General features: G+C 41.6%; 1 protein-coding gene across 3 annotated transcripts in view; it reads left to right on the forward strand.

The window, feature by feature from the left end:
• Positions 1-17,813, forward strand: part of LOC122938642 (cadherin-6-like) — a 361,198-nt gene that overhangs the window by 122,498 nt on the left and 220,887 nt on the right. For all 3 annotated transcript variants that reach the window (XM_044294304.1, XM_044294305.1, XM_044294306.1), the window contains exon 2: positions 7,085-7,456. In XM_044294304.1, the coding sequence (XP_044150239.1) occupies positions 7,223-7,456 (234 nt within the window). In that variant the 5' untranslated portion in view covers positions 7,085-7,222. The remainder of the gene's footprint in view (positions 1-7,084; positions 7,457-17,813) is intronic.

A 17,813-nucleotide genomic window follows, 5' to 3' on the forward strand; every position in this document is an offset into this window, starting at 1 on the left:
ATTCAGATCCAGGTGCTGGTTTGAAAAATGTAGAATATGTTTCGTGACACAACCCCTTTAAGCTAGAGTTCTGCCAAACTTAACCCACATTTATTAAGGCTTTTAGACAGACATTTCTGATGGGTCCAACATGGGGTGTGGTTTCTGGAAAAGATGAACATAAACAAAAGGTGGTATAAGCTCCTGTATCTTACCGCTATCATGTTAACTGAAATATACCTGGCCTAGTCCCTTATATTTAGTGATATACTCACAGATATTACATACAGATATTTTGGGACTTGTGGTCATCCTTTCTAGCCAGTGGCCCTATGAGCTATCCCTTCAGTCCTCCATGCAAGATTTAATAGGTCACAGAACATGGGGTTATCTGAAAGCAGACGATACCTTATAATATTACTCATGTAACCAATAAGTCAATAGGTTGTGGTTTTACTCATTCAGTAAATCATGCCGATGATTATATTAATTGTTGTTACTAAGTAAGTTCAGGCTCCAGATTTTGCAGAATGTAATGATTGGTAAGAACCATGCAAGTAGAATAATGAGTCCCAAGAGCAATGAGTCATGGTCAAGTTAATGTCTTCTCCCTGCATGTAAATTATTAATAATTAGACATAATAAATATAATATTGTTCATAGGTGTGTACAGATCTTGTGTGATATCTGTATAATCCGCAGCTCAATGGACCATCAGTGTAACCGAATATAGCATAAGATGTACTAATACAAATTGATGTCACCTACTATAGTTCAGTAAATGTGCAGAAAGTATCCAGAACGTGAATGCATACAGTGACACGGAGAAGAATCCGGAACTGCCCTTTCAGAGGAACACTACCTAATATGTCTTGTGGACGATCACTCCCAAGATGTTGGTACATGTCCCAGCAAGAAATCTGTAACATCCCAAGGGAAAACACGCCTGAGGATGTCATCAGACAGAAGAGACTTGAAAGGATACAGAAATGAGAATAGAGGGGAGGGTGTAGGATGGGAAGAGGAAAAAGAAACAAAATGGCTTATGGAGAAAGAAATAGAAAGACAAGAGTCACAGTCAGTTTTGAAAAGCCTGATGTTAGCACCTTACTACGGTACATTTATTTTTACTAATTATACACAAGTCAAAATAAAGGAGCTGGAGTCGGACATTTTGCTTACTGACTCCATAGGCCAGGGCAAAGCAGTCACAGTTGCCGAGAGTCTCACCTCATAACTGCTGAGGAATACATACTAGAGATTTACATAGAGATTAATTGTTGTAACCCTTAAAAGAAGATTAGAAAAAGATGGCAGCTTTCTTCCCGAAACAGAAGCACCACTGCACTCAGGTTGTGTGTGATATTGTGGTCCTGCCCCATTGACTCCAATGGAGCCGAGCTGCAATACCACACACAACTAGGGATGAGTGAACCCCAACTTCACCAGGTTCGGTGTTTGGGTGGGTTGGGAAAACGGAATATAATGGGATATAACGGAATTCGTAGACGGAATAAGGCGAACTTTGGATTCGTTCATCTCTACACACAACCCATAGATACAGGTGGTGCTGTCTTTGGCAGAATGCAGCCATGTAGTTCTAATCCTGGACAACTCCTTTAAATAAAATCTATTGACATTCAACATGGAGGTAAACTGATTTGACTTGTTTATCTTTTGAAAATGAGGTTCCCTCCGTTGTTTAGTCCGATTAATGAGTTCTAATGAGATAAAGAAGGTATAGAATCTAAGCCATGGCTAGAAATGGTGGACAGTTTTATACTGAAAAGCTATTGTAGGGCTCCAGTCATTAGGATAGCGACAGTGTAAGAGATCCCCATTAAAGGGGTTGGCCACCTTCTGGCTACTTGTGACTAATGTGTATGTAAGATGTTTATTAAACTCCCAACAGAACACGTGTACATGGCAAGTGCAGTGTATTTGAATGGAGGAGCCATCACTTGGAGATTATTTCCCTGGTCACATGACCCTCCAGCAGCAGCCATTTTATGGACAAGACCTCTGGGCATACCTTATAAAATATAGACAATAGTGCAGACTATATTAGTAAGTGCCAAATAATCATCTCACAAACACATTGGTCAACAGTAACCAGAAAGTGGCCAACCCCTTTAAATGAAGTCACTGTATCATCAATGTCCACATGAAGTGGCAGAAGAAGAGTCAAAAGAACCAAAGTTTCAGTGGGAGTTAAAATAACTCAGTAGAGGTGATATATAAAAATTTGTGTGTAAAGAAAAACTGGCCTAATTGCCCAGAGCAACCAATCAGATTCCGTCTTCCATTTTCCAAAGCTCTGAAAAACGAAAGGTGGAATCTGATTGGTTGCTATGGGCAGTTTTGATAAATCTTCCCCAGTGGGTGATGTGAAATTCCCCTTACTAATTGACCTGACCAATAAACCCTGGGACTTATTACCGATTTTCTACTTTTCCAAGACCTACTTTAGATAGCTCTTAAATCTGCATAGGTTAGTCACAAGCAAGGGTGCACTTCTTCATTTTCATTGCACAGATATTAATATAGATTTTCATCCCTTTGCTATTGTATATTTAGCAGTGTGTTAACAGGATCTGCAAGTGAATGGGGCAAGTAAATGAAGAAGATTTATTAAGCTATAAAGCGCCAGAATTGATAATTGTGTCAGCATTCCTGGGATGTTTTATACATAATTATTGCCCAATAACTTTTAAGTTGGAAAGAGAATGAAGAGAGCGCGGCTTTCCGCATGCACACCTCATCGCCGTCGGATTAGCCGCCGAAAGATCATTACATTTCTCAAGTGCCTCCTTAATTAGGATTTTGCTGTAACCTTTGCAGCTTAAATAAGTTTACCAGACAACGCGCGGTGAGGTGGTAAAACAAGAAAACCCTTTCTGTCATTTCCTACTTGCGCGCTTACTTGGTGACTATATGTCAAGTGCTCGGCAACTGGTAATAAATGTCACAGAAATCAGAGCGCGTCCCGCAGTAACAGTGTCTTTGTGTCAGGTTCTTCAGGAAGGCGGTGTCGTTACAGTCTTATTTATTTATCTAGGAGTCAATTAGACCTGGAAATAAAGCCGTTTTCCTGAGCGGTAATATTTTGGATATTTTCTAAGTGGACATTAAGCGGCAGTAACGATAATGCAAGTGACTAATTATAAGGCTTGCTGTCGTTGGCGGAAAGCAAGAGCTGATTAGTCACATCTAATGAAATAAAAAGCAGATGTTTTCTTGGGAAGTGCTTAACTACATGTTTCTGCGCTGGAAATACAACCGCGATTGCAGCAGTTGCTTGTGTCATAGTCATTAATTGGTAGCTTCTAATAGGACGTTGTGCCGCTCCTGTGGATACAGTAACCCCTGTGTACCGTCTCATTTTCCAACCGCTTGGGCAGACACTTGACACTCTTTACCTTTGCCAGCAGTAAATTGCTGAGAGAATACATCATATCCGTGGGCACAAATGGCTGCACTGTTTAACAATGTAAGGGGTATATTTAGATAGAAGAAAGTTCTGCCTATATACAGTATATATATATATATAATCTTTCTCTATGACACCCCGTTGTGAAGCATGTGGTTTGATTTTCTAGTACATGCAGATCATACTGTCTTCTTTTTTCTGTAATTGTACCTAGGAGAATAGAGCAGCATGCATTAATGTCATGGTGGTTATAATAGGGCAGAGAGAAAGGCAAAGAGCGAGGATGCAGTTGAAACGGAGGGGAAAGGAAAGAGCCTTGCAGTGCCAGGCAATTGCACATTTCAGGCCCTGCGATTTCTGACAGATTCAGAATGACCCACCAGCCGGGTGACAGGTTTCGGAGGACAACATAATTATTAGTGTGACTTGAATGCTGAGACCCCATTTCATTGGGCTTGAAACAACTGTCTTATACTTTTTTTTCTAGTAATGATAACCTCTACGTTGAATTGGTTTTGTTTAGTTTTACTTGTCAGTTCTCCATCGGTGACATGTGACACTACAGCTCCATACTGTGCTTCATTAATGGCTGAGGACCAGTGCGGTATTCTGTGCACCACCTAGCAAATGTTTACTGGTTTAATATGAAACTGTATTGTCCTTAACTGTTTCCGTGGAATGAAAGACAAAGTTTCCATGCTGCCTTATAGGAGATGGAGCTATTTTCACATTTTAAAGATTTTTTTTTATTATTTTTTTTAAACGTTTGTCCAGCATGCTTTGGGGCACATTTATTAAGACCGGCGTTTTAGATGCTGGTCTTAATAAAGCCCTAAACTGGCGGCGGCGCCGAAGTTATGAAGAGGCGCAAACCTCACCATAACTTCAGCGCATCCAGTGCCAGTTCTAAATGTAAGACAGTTTCTGAACTATCTTACATTTAGACCATTTTCCACTTATTAGCTTTCTGTGGCCATCCCCTCCCTGGCTGCTTTTATTGACAGGGGCCAGACAGTGGCAAACAAGTGAGCAGAGGATGACCACAGAAAGGAGTGGAGCATGGGTGCAACAAGAGCAACGGTGACACCCTCATTGCACCAAAGACCTAATATGCATATTGAGAAAAAAATATCATTACTTAAAGGGAACCTGTCACCGGGATTTTGTGTATAGAGGTGAGGACATGGGTTGCTAGATGGCCGCTAGCACATCCGCAATACCCAGTCCCATAGCTCTGTGTGCTTTTATTGTGTAAAAAACCTGATTTGATACATATGCAAATTAACCTGATATGTATCATGTACGTGAGATGAGTCAGGGACAGGACTCATCTCAGGTTAATTTGCATATGTATCAGATCTTTTTTCTTACACAATAAAAGCACACAGAGCTATGGGGACTGGGTATTGCGGATGTGCTAGCGGCCATCTAGCAGCCCATGTCCTCAGCACAAAATCCCAGTGACAGGTTCCCTTTAAGAACAGAGCCTCAGATCAACCAAAGAAAAACATCATTTTAATCAGGTGGACCACAGCTATGTGTGTATGCAAACAGCTGGAATGGGATGTTGCTGGTGACAGATTCCCTTCATGTCTGAGAGTAAAGCTTTAGATTATAAACTCCACTGGAGATGGGGACTAGGTAATTGCAACCTGAAAACTACACCTTGCAGTATTTTGGGCTGTATAAGCAACAATACATGATTCATTTAATATTTGGTAACTTGTCAACAGCTGTAATGTAAGTTCCTGTAGCTACAAGTGCTTACGCTGATGACACTTAAACAATGTGTATTTATTTGTATTTTTTAATTTTTTTACAAATGGATTTTTTTTTTCTTCCTTTTTTGGACTTTTGGCAAGGCAAACAGCCTCACGACTTTATAAGTCATGATATTGACTCCAAAACAGAAGGGGATGACTGTAATGCTCTTCTGTAAGCATCTCTATATGGTCCTGTCGAGAGCACAATAGAGCTATCACAGCAGCAGTAAACTGACAATTAATAACCTAGAAAGACAGTATGTTGTATTTGATTGTCAGTGGTATAGTACTCCAGTATTTAAATAGGAAAAAAGGTTTTCTATGAATATTGGAGGTCATTTATTATCCTGAAATATGCTATGGTTAGTTGTGCCACAATCTGCGACTTTTCACTGCTCATGCCAGATCTAAAAAGTGGGCGTGATGTAGGTGGGGAAGGAGACTGGCCAGCAGGCACCTCTCGTTCATCATTTTCTACTCCTATTTTAGGCATAGAAAAAGATCTAAGGCTCGGAAGCTGTTTTACCTTTAGATCGGCGCTGGATGCATTGAAGTTATTGCGTCTAAAATGCCAGTCTTTATAAATGACCCCCACTGAGTTTATAAATACAGTATCTCTTTCTGACAGAAGTGTTTCTTTACATTAATTTTGTTTGACTGATAACTCTAAAACCATCTTGGTAGTTATTTTATCTATTCATTGTAGCACTTACTTTACGTCAGTGGCAGTTGCCAGTCCACTATATATCATATGCTGAGTTTTCTTATAGATCTTCATTTTCAGTTGGTAATATGTTGTGTGAGCTAGTATTTGCCAGTCTGCCGGACAGGTGCAAACCACAGGTTCTCAGCCTTTGCCAGATATAACCAAAATTATCTCATGTAGAAAAAAAAAGCTGAAAAATGTAAAAAAATAAAAAAAAAATTAAAAAAATCCTATAGCATCCATTCAGATCCTTTCATTTATTGTTGAAGGAAAAAGTTGGAAAACTCCTTTAAAGAGAACATCTATTCATCTATTAGGGCTATGTATTTCACAGAGGAGGTCCACCGGATGGGACCCCCTTTTTGAGCCAGAACCGAGAGCTACACTGTAAGAGCGGATCTTGTTGTGGAAAACTTGAGTCAACCACGTATTACTTGGACAATCAGCCCTCTGAATGGCCATTATGTAACACGACATTTTTCATTATATTCTTGGGGGTGCTGGAAGTTGCTGCTTCTATACTACATGATGTAGTGGATGTAAAACACATCCTTATAACTGAGCCGGTCTCTTCAGATGCCTAAAGACGGTTATATGCCACAGTGACTAAGTGATTCTTAATCCACTTGTTGGAGGTTACACCATTTATCTCCTCTCGCAGTGTAATTTAATGAATGTATTTTAATACAATGTTACAGTCAACTTGTTTAACAAATTCTTGCCTTCACAGTAGGGTGAACTGTAGTGCCTTGCATTACAATGAATGCTAGCGCAGGTCATATTAGAAAATTATTCAGACTAGTACAATATGTTCTGCTGTATTTCGGTAATACTTCTCCAGTTCCCCCCTCCCTGTATAATGCATTTTATGCTCTTACTTTTTAACCTTTTGTATCTCCTTTACAGAACACAATTTCCTTGCCGTTATGGCACAGATCACAGTGTAGCTCTGGTTGATAGACATTTTTATCTCATAAGCAGAAGCGTATAGACGTGCTGTAAATCAGTATAAAATAGACATATTTCTAAAGTGAATTCATGTTTTCCATGAATTTTTAACATACACAGCCTCATTTTATCACTGCAGTCATCACAGAAGGGAACACAGGCAGCCAGGCACATTGTACATGGTTTTATTGTGTGTTTAACTGTACAGCTGTAGGTCCAGCAATGTCAAATTATAATTTCTGTTGGATTTTCTTGCAGATATCCGCTGAGAGTCAGAGACCTAGAAATGGGACAGCTCGAAGATTGATGCTGAATACAATAGAAGAAATAACCTGGTTTGAGAATTAAAAAGGAATTGTTCTGTATGCTTTCTGCTCACATCTTCGTGACCACAATATGAGGACTTTGGGATGCTTTTTATTTCTTCTTTTTTGGGTTAGTCAGCCCCAGAAAAGCTACACGACTCCTCTTCCCGAAAGGACTACTCCTAGCGCCGAACCAACTGCGGCGGACCCAGAACCCGGACAAGAAAATGAAATGGAAAGGAGCCGCTCTAAAAGAAGCTGGATGTGGAATCAGTTTTTTCTTCTTGAGGAATATACAGGATCAGACAACCAATATGTGGGCAAGGTATTGTGTCTCTCTTCAAGTATTAGATCTAGATGTTGGCATGCCGTACTGTAGAGGCAGTCGAGATGAAAAGCGCAGTCCCTGCCAGTAATTTACTACCTGTGTTATACAGCCAGCATCTGCGCGTGGCTTGTGGGAGACAAGAAGAGCTGATATATGGCACGCAAATCAAGAACTTCTCTCCAAGCAATTATACAAATGTTTGCCGATAGTTATTCCCATTTCTGACATTTTGGCAGGACTCCTGCTGCATGTGTTGAGTAGTCCTTTGCAGGACTGAATTCTAGGTGTTAATACTCTGGTACTTTATACTTCCTATGATATGATAAGATGTTCTCCAAAGCATTCTTCCAAAAAGCTGCTTTTTCTACTGTCTGCTCTTTGGTTTAAATATAGGTTGTTTCCGGTGACCTTGGATAACTACTGTCAGTCAGAAAGCATATTAAATTTAAATGTGTGAATTGTATCTCTCCGTTTAGCTGGAATGATAGGGACTAAAAGTACTGGTGAAACAATTACAGTGACTTCTATTATGGCAAGTTTTTAAAGGAACACCACTTTCAGGGTATGTTTGCTTGATTAAAATCTGCCACTGATGTTTTCCCATTGACTTCAATATGAAGATATTTTTAATCCATAAGCAAATGCACAATTAAGTGCACCAAGGACAGGACCAAGCCACTCTGTGCAGACTTGCTCCTCCTACTTCCTCTGCCAGACCCTCATTTTCTTGATTGACAGGTCCAGGTTCCTGTTTAGTCATCTTATCAGGCCCCACCAATTGAAAAAGTAAGGAAAGGGCTGTCAGAGGAGGGAGAAGCAAGGGTGCACAAAGTGGGTTGGGCCCGCCCTCAGTGCACTTAAAGGGGTATTTTGGTTACCTTAAATGTAACTTATGTTTTAGACTAAGGCCTCATGCACACGACCAGCAGCAAAAAACAGATCCTCAAAAAATATGGATGACGTCCGTGTGCATTCCGTATTTTGCAGAACGGAACAGCTGGCCCCTAATGTAAATTTCACATATTTACCGTTCAGTAGTTATAAAAGTAGTTTTATTCCTCTGCTACCCACTGTGTTTCCTCATAAGTTACCATGGCATCGACCTTTAGTTCTGAGCCTTTGTTAGGTCGAGCATGCTCAGTGTGTTGCTATCAATTCTCTAGCTAAATATCTTGTGAAACAAAGGGCGTGTTAGTGTACTGGTGATTACTGAGTAGAGAGGGGGCGTGAATGGGCAGTATATCAGGCAGCCAATCAATAAGCATCAACACTCAACAGGAAAGCTAGGGATTGTGGGGATTGTAGTCTTGTGAGGGAAGATCAGGTGCCATGATACTCTCAGTGTGTTGCAGGAGCTAGTCAAATGGCTTGCAAGATAAATGGAAGCTCTGGTTATATGTATAGTTATGGGTTCTGGTTGGGTCACAGCTTGCAGACTTAATGCAGTTTAAAAACAATTTAGTTACTTTACAGGAATACCCCTTTAACTGCTCATTTGCTTGTGAATTAACAGTACCTTTTCTCCGCAATGAAGCAATGGATCAATAAGGATGTCATTACAGTCAGATAAGCTAGCCCTTCAAGATGGTGTGCGTGGCTTAATAGTGAATTTCCTAGTGACAGGTTCCCGGTAATAATGGACGGATAATGGATGGGTATGTATGTATACATCACATATGCTTTTTTTTTTTTTTTACAATAAACAATAAGGTAAAGGCCTATTTTTCGCCCCAAGCTGGAAAAAGTTTTTTTGAAATATTGCCTCAAATGACACTTTGACATATTTTTGGCCTATAGAGGGGGCTTTGTCAGGGACTATTCGCATCATGCTACTTATTTCCATAGCAGCAAACATCCGACTCAAAATCCCCACTGCATGGTAGTAGGGTTGCATGCATGAGATGCAGATTGTAGTCAGATTTGACGTGGATTTCGGAGTGATATCCAGAATGTATGGATATTCCATTATGGTGAACAATGCACAGTAATAATTTTTCTATATAATCACTCTGCTTCTAATGAGCAGCAAAGACCTGACTGCCTTGAGCAGAATAAACCATGTAAGGCCTCATTCTTGCAGGCACATCCAATTTCCAGCCCGCAAAAATGGCTTCTCTGTACATTCCGTTTTTGTTTTCTCAATCCCTTTAATAGTAAAGGCTATTCTCATACAAAAAACAGACAAAGAATAGGACCTGCAGTGAGATTATCACATCGGGCACAAGGATACGTGGAAAAAAAAATGAATAGCCGCATTGACCTTTATTGGTTAGTATGCGATCTGTTTTGTTTTTTTATGCATAGCTTACTGAAGAAAACATAGTTATGTACATGAGCCCTGTACTACATGATCACCCCACTATTTAAATGAGTGCTTTGAAGGCTACTTTTCCCTGCGTCGCTCATTTCATACGTGACTACACAAGTTAGAGATCAGTTGATTGCTTGGGCAGCATCATTCTAAGAAAAAGTAGGACAACTACCTTAGGTTGAGTCTACACAGTGACATGTCACATGAGATGAAGATCACAATGTCACATTGTGACATTACATCTAATAACTGTCAATAGGGACAGCAGCAATTTGCAGAAAAGGAGCACAAATGGTTGTCGTTCACTTTTCTGAGATGTGTTGTTGCACAACATGCCGCCGTTTTGCATCAGCTTAAAGGGAACCTGTCACCTAAAAACGCCGCCCAAACCACCAGCATTGCCTTAAAGTAGCCATCAGTATGTTTCTAATGACCCTATTCTTCCTCCGGTCAGATGCACCAAAATCTTGAAAAACAAGCTTTATTCCCCTGCATGCTCTATGTAACAGCAGAGTTTGAAGTCAAGGGGGCAGCGGCCTCCTCGCTTTAAGTCAGGATAACCACGCCCCCTTTCCCTGCCCTTCACCTCTGATTGACAGCCGTGCACGTGGACGTTTTGGTGCGCACTCACACCCGGGAGCCTGAAAATTGAGCTGCTAAATACTACCTAACAGTGGTATACAGCAATGTGCAGGCACGTTAGTAGAGAGGTCAGGGCACATGTGTGAGACTTCGTCCGGCTTTGCTGTACAGCCGACAACTATCTGCTGTCATTTAAAAGTGAAGGGGCAGGGAAAGGGTGTGTGGTTATCAAGGCCTCTGCCACCTTGACTTCAAACTCTGCTGTTACATAGCGCGTGCAAGGGAATAAAGTTAGTTTTTCAAGATTTTGGTGCATCTAGGCGGAGGAAGAATAGGATCTTTAGAAACATACTGCTGGCTACTTTAAGGTAATGCCGGTGGTTTGGGAGGCATTTTTTAGGTCACAAGTTCCCTTTAATTTCTTATATTTTAAGCTATAATATTATTTTAACATATTATTGTGGGCTGTGTCTTCAGGCTAATGTACTATTAAAAAAATGAATTCTTTATTGGCAAGCAAGTTTCTAAATCAGTGTCAGTCAGAAGCATGTGATGTACTTTCCAGTTTTGCTGTGCATCTGTGTATTAAGTTAGGTATTCTGCCTAGCAGGGTTAGAGAAGCATTACAGATCACATCTAGCTCAGTCTTGGTATTTCTCAGGTGTTTATTGTGATTATAGCACCATCTAGCGGTGTTAAGTTGTATTACACTTTGTTTTTCCTGTTACAATACTACTGCATTGTGGGGGGTGCACCGCATTGTGGGAGTGCAAAGCATCCCGGGAAAGAGAAGTCTCCAGGACACATTAGCAGAGCTGTCCAATGCATGTCTCCTTCTTAAACTCTACCATCCTTGTAAAAGCATATCTGGTGTGAGATCTACCTTTGTTTCAGGGATATTGTGTGCTGCAAAGCTGTTCAGCTAGTTGTAATTGTTACTCAGGGAGTTGTTATTACTGTTAGCTAGCTATGCAATCTTATGTACAGGCAGCCATTTTATCATGTGCTTCAGTGTTAATGTAATCTTATAGTACATGCTATGCTATGCTTAATACGTATACATGTTATTTGTATTCTTGTAGTTTTACCAAACAATCCTGTTTTACCAATCAATCATATATAATCAATCACATACAGGGAGTGCAGAATTATTAGGCAAGTTGTATTTTTGAGGATTAATTTTATTATTGAACAACAACCATGTTCTCAATGAACCCAAAAAACGAATTAATTTCAAAGCTGAATATTTTTGGAAGTAGTTTTTAGTTTGTTTTTAGTTTTAGCTATTTTAGGGGGATATCTGTGTGTGCAGGTGACTATTACTGTGCATAATTATTAGGCAACTTAACATAAAAAAAATATATACCCATTTAAATTATTTATTTTTACCAGTGAAACCAATATAACATCTCAACAGTCACAAATATACATTTCTGACATTCAAAAACAAAACAAATCAGTGACCAATATAGCCACCTTTCTTTGCAAGGACACTCAAAAGCCTGCCATCCATGGATTCTGTCAGTGTTTTGATCTGTTCACCATCAACATTGCGTGCAGCAGCAACCACAGCTTCTCAGACACTGTTCAGAGAGGTGTACTGTTTTCCCTCCTTGTAAATCTCACATTTGATGATGGACAACAGGTTCTCAATGGGGTTCAGATCAGGTGAACAAGGAGGCCATGTCATTAGATTTTCTTCTTTTATACCCTTTCTTGCCAGCCACACTGTGGAGTACTTGGACGCGTGTAATGGAGCATTGTCCTGCATGAAAATCATGTTTTTCTTGAAGGATGCAGACTTCTTCCTGTACCACTGCTTGAAGAAGGTGTCTTCCAGAAACTGGCAGTAGGACTGGGAGTTGAGCTTGACTCCATCCTCAACCCGAAAAGGCCCCACAAGCTCATCTTTGATGATACCAGCCCAAACCAGTACTCCACCTCCACCTTGCTGGAGTCTGAGTCGGACTGGAGCTCTCTTCCCTTTACCAATCCAGCCACGGGCCCATCCATCTGGCCCATCAAGACTCACTCTCATTTCATCAGTCCATAAAACCTTAGAAAAATCAGTCTTGAGATATTTCTTGGCCCAGTCTTGACGTTTCAGCTTGTGTGTCTTGTTCAGTGGTGGTCGTCTTTCAGCCTTTCTTACCTTGGCCATGTCTCAGAGTATTGCACACCTTGTGCTTTTGGGCACTCCAGTGATGTTGCAGCTCTGAAATATGGCCAAACTGGTGGCAAGTGGCATCTTGGCAGCTGCACGCTTGACTTTTCTCAGTTCATGGGCAATTATTTTGCGCCTTGGTTTTTCCACACGCTTCTTGCGACCCTGTTGACTATTTTGAATGAAACGCTTGATTGTTCGATGATCACGCTTCAGAAGCTTTGCAATTTTACGAGTGCTGCATCCCTCTGCAAGATATCTCACTATTTTTGACTTTTCTGAGCCTGTCAAGTCCTTCTTTTGACCCATTTTGCCACAGGAAAGGAAGTTGCCTAATAATTATGCACACCTGATATAGGGTGTTGATGTCATTAGACCACACCCCTTCTCATTACAGAGATGCACATCACCTAATATGCTTAATTGGTAGTAGGCTTTCGAGCCTATACAGCTTGGAGTAAGACAACATGCATAAAGAGGATGATGTGGTCAAAATACTCATTTGCCTAATAATTCTGCACTCCCTGTATGTACGACCTATTGACCAATAAACAAGTTAGACTACAAAGAACAGTCCTCTTATTTGGAAGACAGGAATGGTTTATGCTGAATGTCAGACTGCACACTGTGTGAACGTGTATGAAGACAGAACTGTAAAACAGATGCTAGTCACCAGCGATAGTGGATCTGACTATACAGAGCCGCCATCACACACACAGTCTTGTGCACAAGGTTGCATCGGCTGCCATACAGTCACAAGAAGTGAGAGTGCAGCACGATCCAGACCACGCTGAAGTCTGTTTCTACATAAACTGAGTCCGCACAGAGACATTAAGCAGCCACCCAACAGGCACACAATGTCCACGAGCAAGCTGCTCTAGCAAGTCCTCAATAAAAGAAATTGCTGCTCTCGCTCGTGCAGAAGCTGAGGCAGCAAAATTAAGGTCTTCCTTTTCCGCACAAGAGATGCAATTAAAGCTAAGGCAATCAGATCAAGAAACAGACAGAGCATGCCTGCAAACATCAGTGGAAAAGGAGAGAGTACGCCTGCAAGCGTCACTGGAAGAAGAGAGAGCACGCCTGCAAGCGTCACTGGAAGACGAGAGAGTATGCCGCCAAGCGTCAATGGAAAAGGAGAGAGTACGCCTGCAAGCGTCACTGGAAAAACTCACGCAGAGAAAGAAGTGGCAATTGCAGTAGCCAAAGCAATGTTCCTAGAAGCCTTTAGAGTTCCCCGAATCCGAGAAACACAGCCAAGTACTTGGGCCAGACCTAGATGAACAAGATCCAACACAGTGTGTTTCAGAATATGTCCATCAGCATCCGAAGACAAATGACGACTATGATCCAGTATATCAGCCAGCTTATACAGAGTGTCAAAGATCCTACCTTGAATCGCAGGACGGTATGTGACAAAGCGATGCTGATCACAACTCCCGCCCTACAGAACGAAAGATACAACCTTCGCTTCGACTTAAACGGACAACCTTCACGTGAGAACGGTTCCCTGCAGACTTCCCTAAGCCAAAAAACCCTAAAAGGTATGGCACACAGCATAACAAGAGCACACCGGGTAGTATTGGCGCTAACTAGGCTGCCATGAACTTCGCTAAGTTCGTTGCTAAATGGGAGCTGGTTACCAAAGGACTTATAAAGTTCACCGATCGCACCGAGAACTACAGAGCATGGCGAGATTCCTTCCAGAACGCCATAAGAGACTTAGATCTTTCCTGTAGCGAGGAGTTAGATCTCTTGGTAAAGCGGCTTGGAAGCGAGTCTATTGAACACTCCAAAAGAATCAGAGACATTAACATGAACTATCCGGGCAAAGGCCTAAAGATGGTGTGGGAAAGACTTGTTGAGTGTTATGGGTCAATAGAAGCTATAGAAAATGCTTTATATAAAAGAATTGATAATTTTCCCAGAATAGTTGGTAGGGGTTACCAGAAGCTTAGGGAACTCAGCGACTTGTTGATAGAGGTACAGGTTGCTCAGGCAGAGGGAGATCTGCCAGGGCTAGCATTCCTGGACACCACTAGAGGTGTCAACTCCCTTATAAGCTACAGGAGAAGTGGATCACGCATGGTTCTCATTATAAACAGGTTCACAGTGTACCATCCCCCCCCCCCTCGTGGTGTTTGTAGACTGTTGCTCAACAGGCAAGGATCAGAAATGATCCCAGTTCCACTACCCCTGGTGTCAAACCTCAAGATCTTACCAAACAATGCCCCCTGCACAAGAAACCACATTCTCTATTAAAATGCAGAGCCTTCAGAGAGAAGTCTTTAGAGGACCGCTGCGCTACAACATCACATTTCGCCAGGAATTGTAAGGTCAGTGTGACATGCACAGAGTGCGGTAGCACATAGCACAACACAGCTTTACACCCTGGAACACCCTCTCATGTATCATCCCAAGCAGAGGAGCATGACGGAAAGCAGATAGACACCGACATAGATACTCAAGTAGTTACTTCTCAGTGTACAGAGATCTGTAAAGGATTTGCAGGAGGGAAGTCCTGATCAAAAATCTGCCTTGTCAGAGTTTATCCGGTCGATCACCGATATAAGGCGATCAAGGTATATGCAATCTTAGATGATCAAAGCAAAAGGTATTTAGCTAAATCCACCTTGTTCGACACCTTCAACATATGCTGGTACCGTTGAGACGGCGGGGAAGAAAGCAACTGGGTACACGTTAGAGTCTATGGATGGTCAGACCTGCTTGTCCCTGCCAACCATACTGCAATCACATTCATGACAACCGGTCTGAGATACCTACACCAGAGGTAGCGGCATACCACCCCAAACTGAAGCGTATAGCTCACCTGATATCAGAACTGGACCCAGAAGCCCCTATAATCTTATTTCTTGGAAGAGACATACTACGAGTTCATAAGGCTAGAGGACATATTAACGGTCCCCAAAATGCTCCATACGCCCAGAGACTTGACCTAGGTTGGGTCATCATAGGACATGTCTGCCTAGGAGGAGCACACAAGCCGACCTCAGTCAACAGGATGCTCACCGAGACACTTGAAAATGGATGTCCTTCCCTATTTCAGCCATGTCAGAGCAGTTTCCTGATAAAAGAATTGCCACACAGAGCTCCTTGTCCTTTCACAGATCCCTCCTGTGAAGACCACGCCTACGATGGCGAGCAAGATCACTTAGGGTGCATAGTCTTTCACAGGACAAGAGAAGACAACAGGATCGCAATGTCCATAAAAGACAGGCTGTTCTTGGATATCATGGATTGAGGAATAGTAAAAGACAAGTCAAAAATCTCGGTCTCACCTTTACCGTTTAAATCCCGGAGACTACGCTTACCTAACAACAACAGTCGATTTATCTATCTCAAACACAAACTTCAAAGGACACCAGAGACGAAAGAACATTTATTTTCTTTCATGGAAAGAATATTCCAGAACAACCATGCAGACATGGCACCCGCTCACCAAGACTCCGAGGAGTGTTGGTACTTCCCCATATTCGGCGTGTATCATCCTAAAAAAACAGGATGACTGCTTGAAATCCAAACCCACGAATGAGACCGCAATCAGTATCCTGAAAAGGGATCAAAAAATGCTCACTCTATCTAATTTTAGGTTGCACAAAATCGCCTCCAACAGCTGTGAGTTAATGAAGGCCTTCTCACCCCAAGACCATTCAAATCACCTAAAGGACTTGGATCTTAGCACCGATTCCCTTCCCATGCAGCAGAGCCTCGGTTTGCTCTGGGATTTAAACCAACATGGAAAGATACTTAAACGAGCAAGGATGCACTTGGACCTTTAATCCACCGCATTCTCCTCACATGGGCTGCATCTGGGAAAGGATGATAGTGATAGCAAGAAAAATCTTGGATTTCATCTTCTTGCAAGTAGGGAGAACGAGACTCACACATGAAAGTTTGACCACATTCTTGGCGGAAGTCTCAGCCATCATGAATGCAAGACCATTGACTACCCTTTCCAGCGACCCTGAAGATTTGACTATCCTTACTCCTGCCATGTTACTCACACAGAAGACCAGCACCCCGAATGCTCCTCTTAGAGAATGTAATGACAAAGACCTTTATAGACGACAATGGAGGCAGGTGCAAAGTCTTTCTAATGCCTTCTGGGACAGGTGGAAGAAGCAGTATATCTCAACCTTACATTCAAGAAGGCAGTGGCAAACTAACAAGGGAAAGAGAAATCTGTAAAGAATAAATCAAGGCAACTGGAGTTACTGTAGAGTTCTCAATTCTGAGTAACTGTACAAGAATACTCTGGGAATAAATATGTAACTGAATCAACATCTGGTAATTATACCCAGCATGGGGTCAGAGGTCATTATACCCAGCATGGGGTCAAAGGTGTTGATTCCATTATCCTAATTGGAGTCAAAAAGTATCTAGACTTTAGTAAGGCTTTTGATACTGTACCACATAGAAGGCTTATCAATAAATTACAGTCTTTGTGCTTGGACTTCCATATTGTTGAATGGATTAGGCAGTAGCTGAGGGACAGACAACAGAGGGTTGTAGACAATGGAGTATATTCAGACCATGGTCCTGTTACCAGTGGGGTACCTCAGGGATCTGTTCTGGGACCCATATTGTTTAATATCTTTATCAGCGAAATTGCAGAAGGCATCGATGGTAAGGTGTGTCTTTTTGCTTATGACACAAAGATTTGTAACAGGGTTGATGTTCCTGGAGGGATTACACCAAATGGAAAAGGATTTAGGAAAACTAGAGGAATGGTCAAAAATCTGCCAACTAAAATTTAATGTTGATAAGTGCAAGATAATGCACCTGGGGCATAAAAACCCAGGAGCAGAATATAAAATCAGTGATACAGTCCTAACCTCAGTATCTGAAGAAAGGGATTTAGGGGTCATTATTTTAGAAGACTTAAAGGTAGGCAGACAATGTCATAGAGCAGCAGGAAATGCTAGCAGAATACTTGGGTGTATAAGGAGAGGCATTACCAGTAGAAAGAGGGAGGTGCTCATGCCGCTCTACAGAGCACTAGTGAGACCTCATTTGGAGTATTGTGCTCAGTACTGGAGACCATATCTCCAGAAGGATATTGATACTTTGGAGAGAGTTCAGAGAAGAGCTACTAAACTAGTACATGGATTGCAGGATAAAACTTACGAGGAAAGATTAAAGGACCTTAACATGTATAGCTTGGAAGAAAGACGAGACAGAGGGGATATGATAGAAACTTTTAAATACATACAGGGAATCAACAAGGTAAAAGAGGAGAGAATATTTAAAAGAAGAAAAACTTCTGCAAGAGAACATAG

The sequence above is a fragment of the Bufo gargarizans genome, chromosome 5 (genome assembly GCF_014858855.1).
Source record: "Bufo gargarizans isolate SCDJY-AF-19 chromosome 5, ASM1485885v1, whole genome shotgun sequence".
Taxonomy (NCBI): Eukaryota; Metazoa; Chordata; class Amphibia; order Anura; family Bufonidae; genus Bufo; species Bufo gargarizans.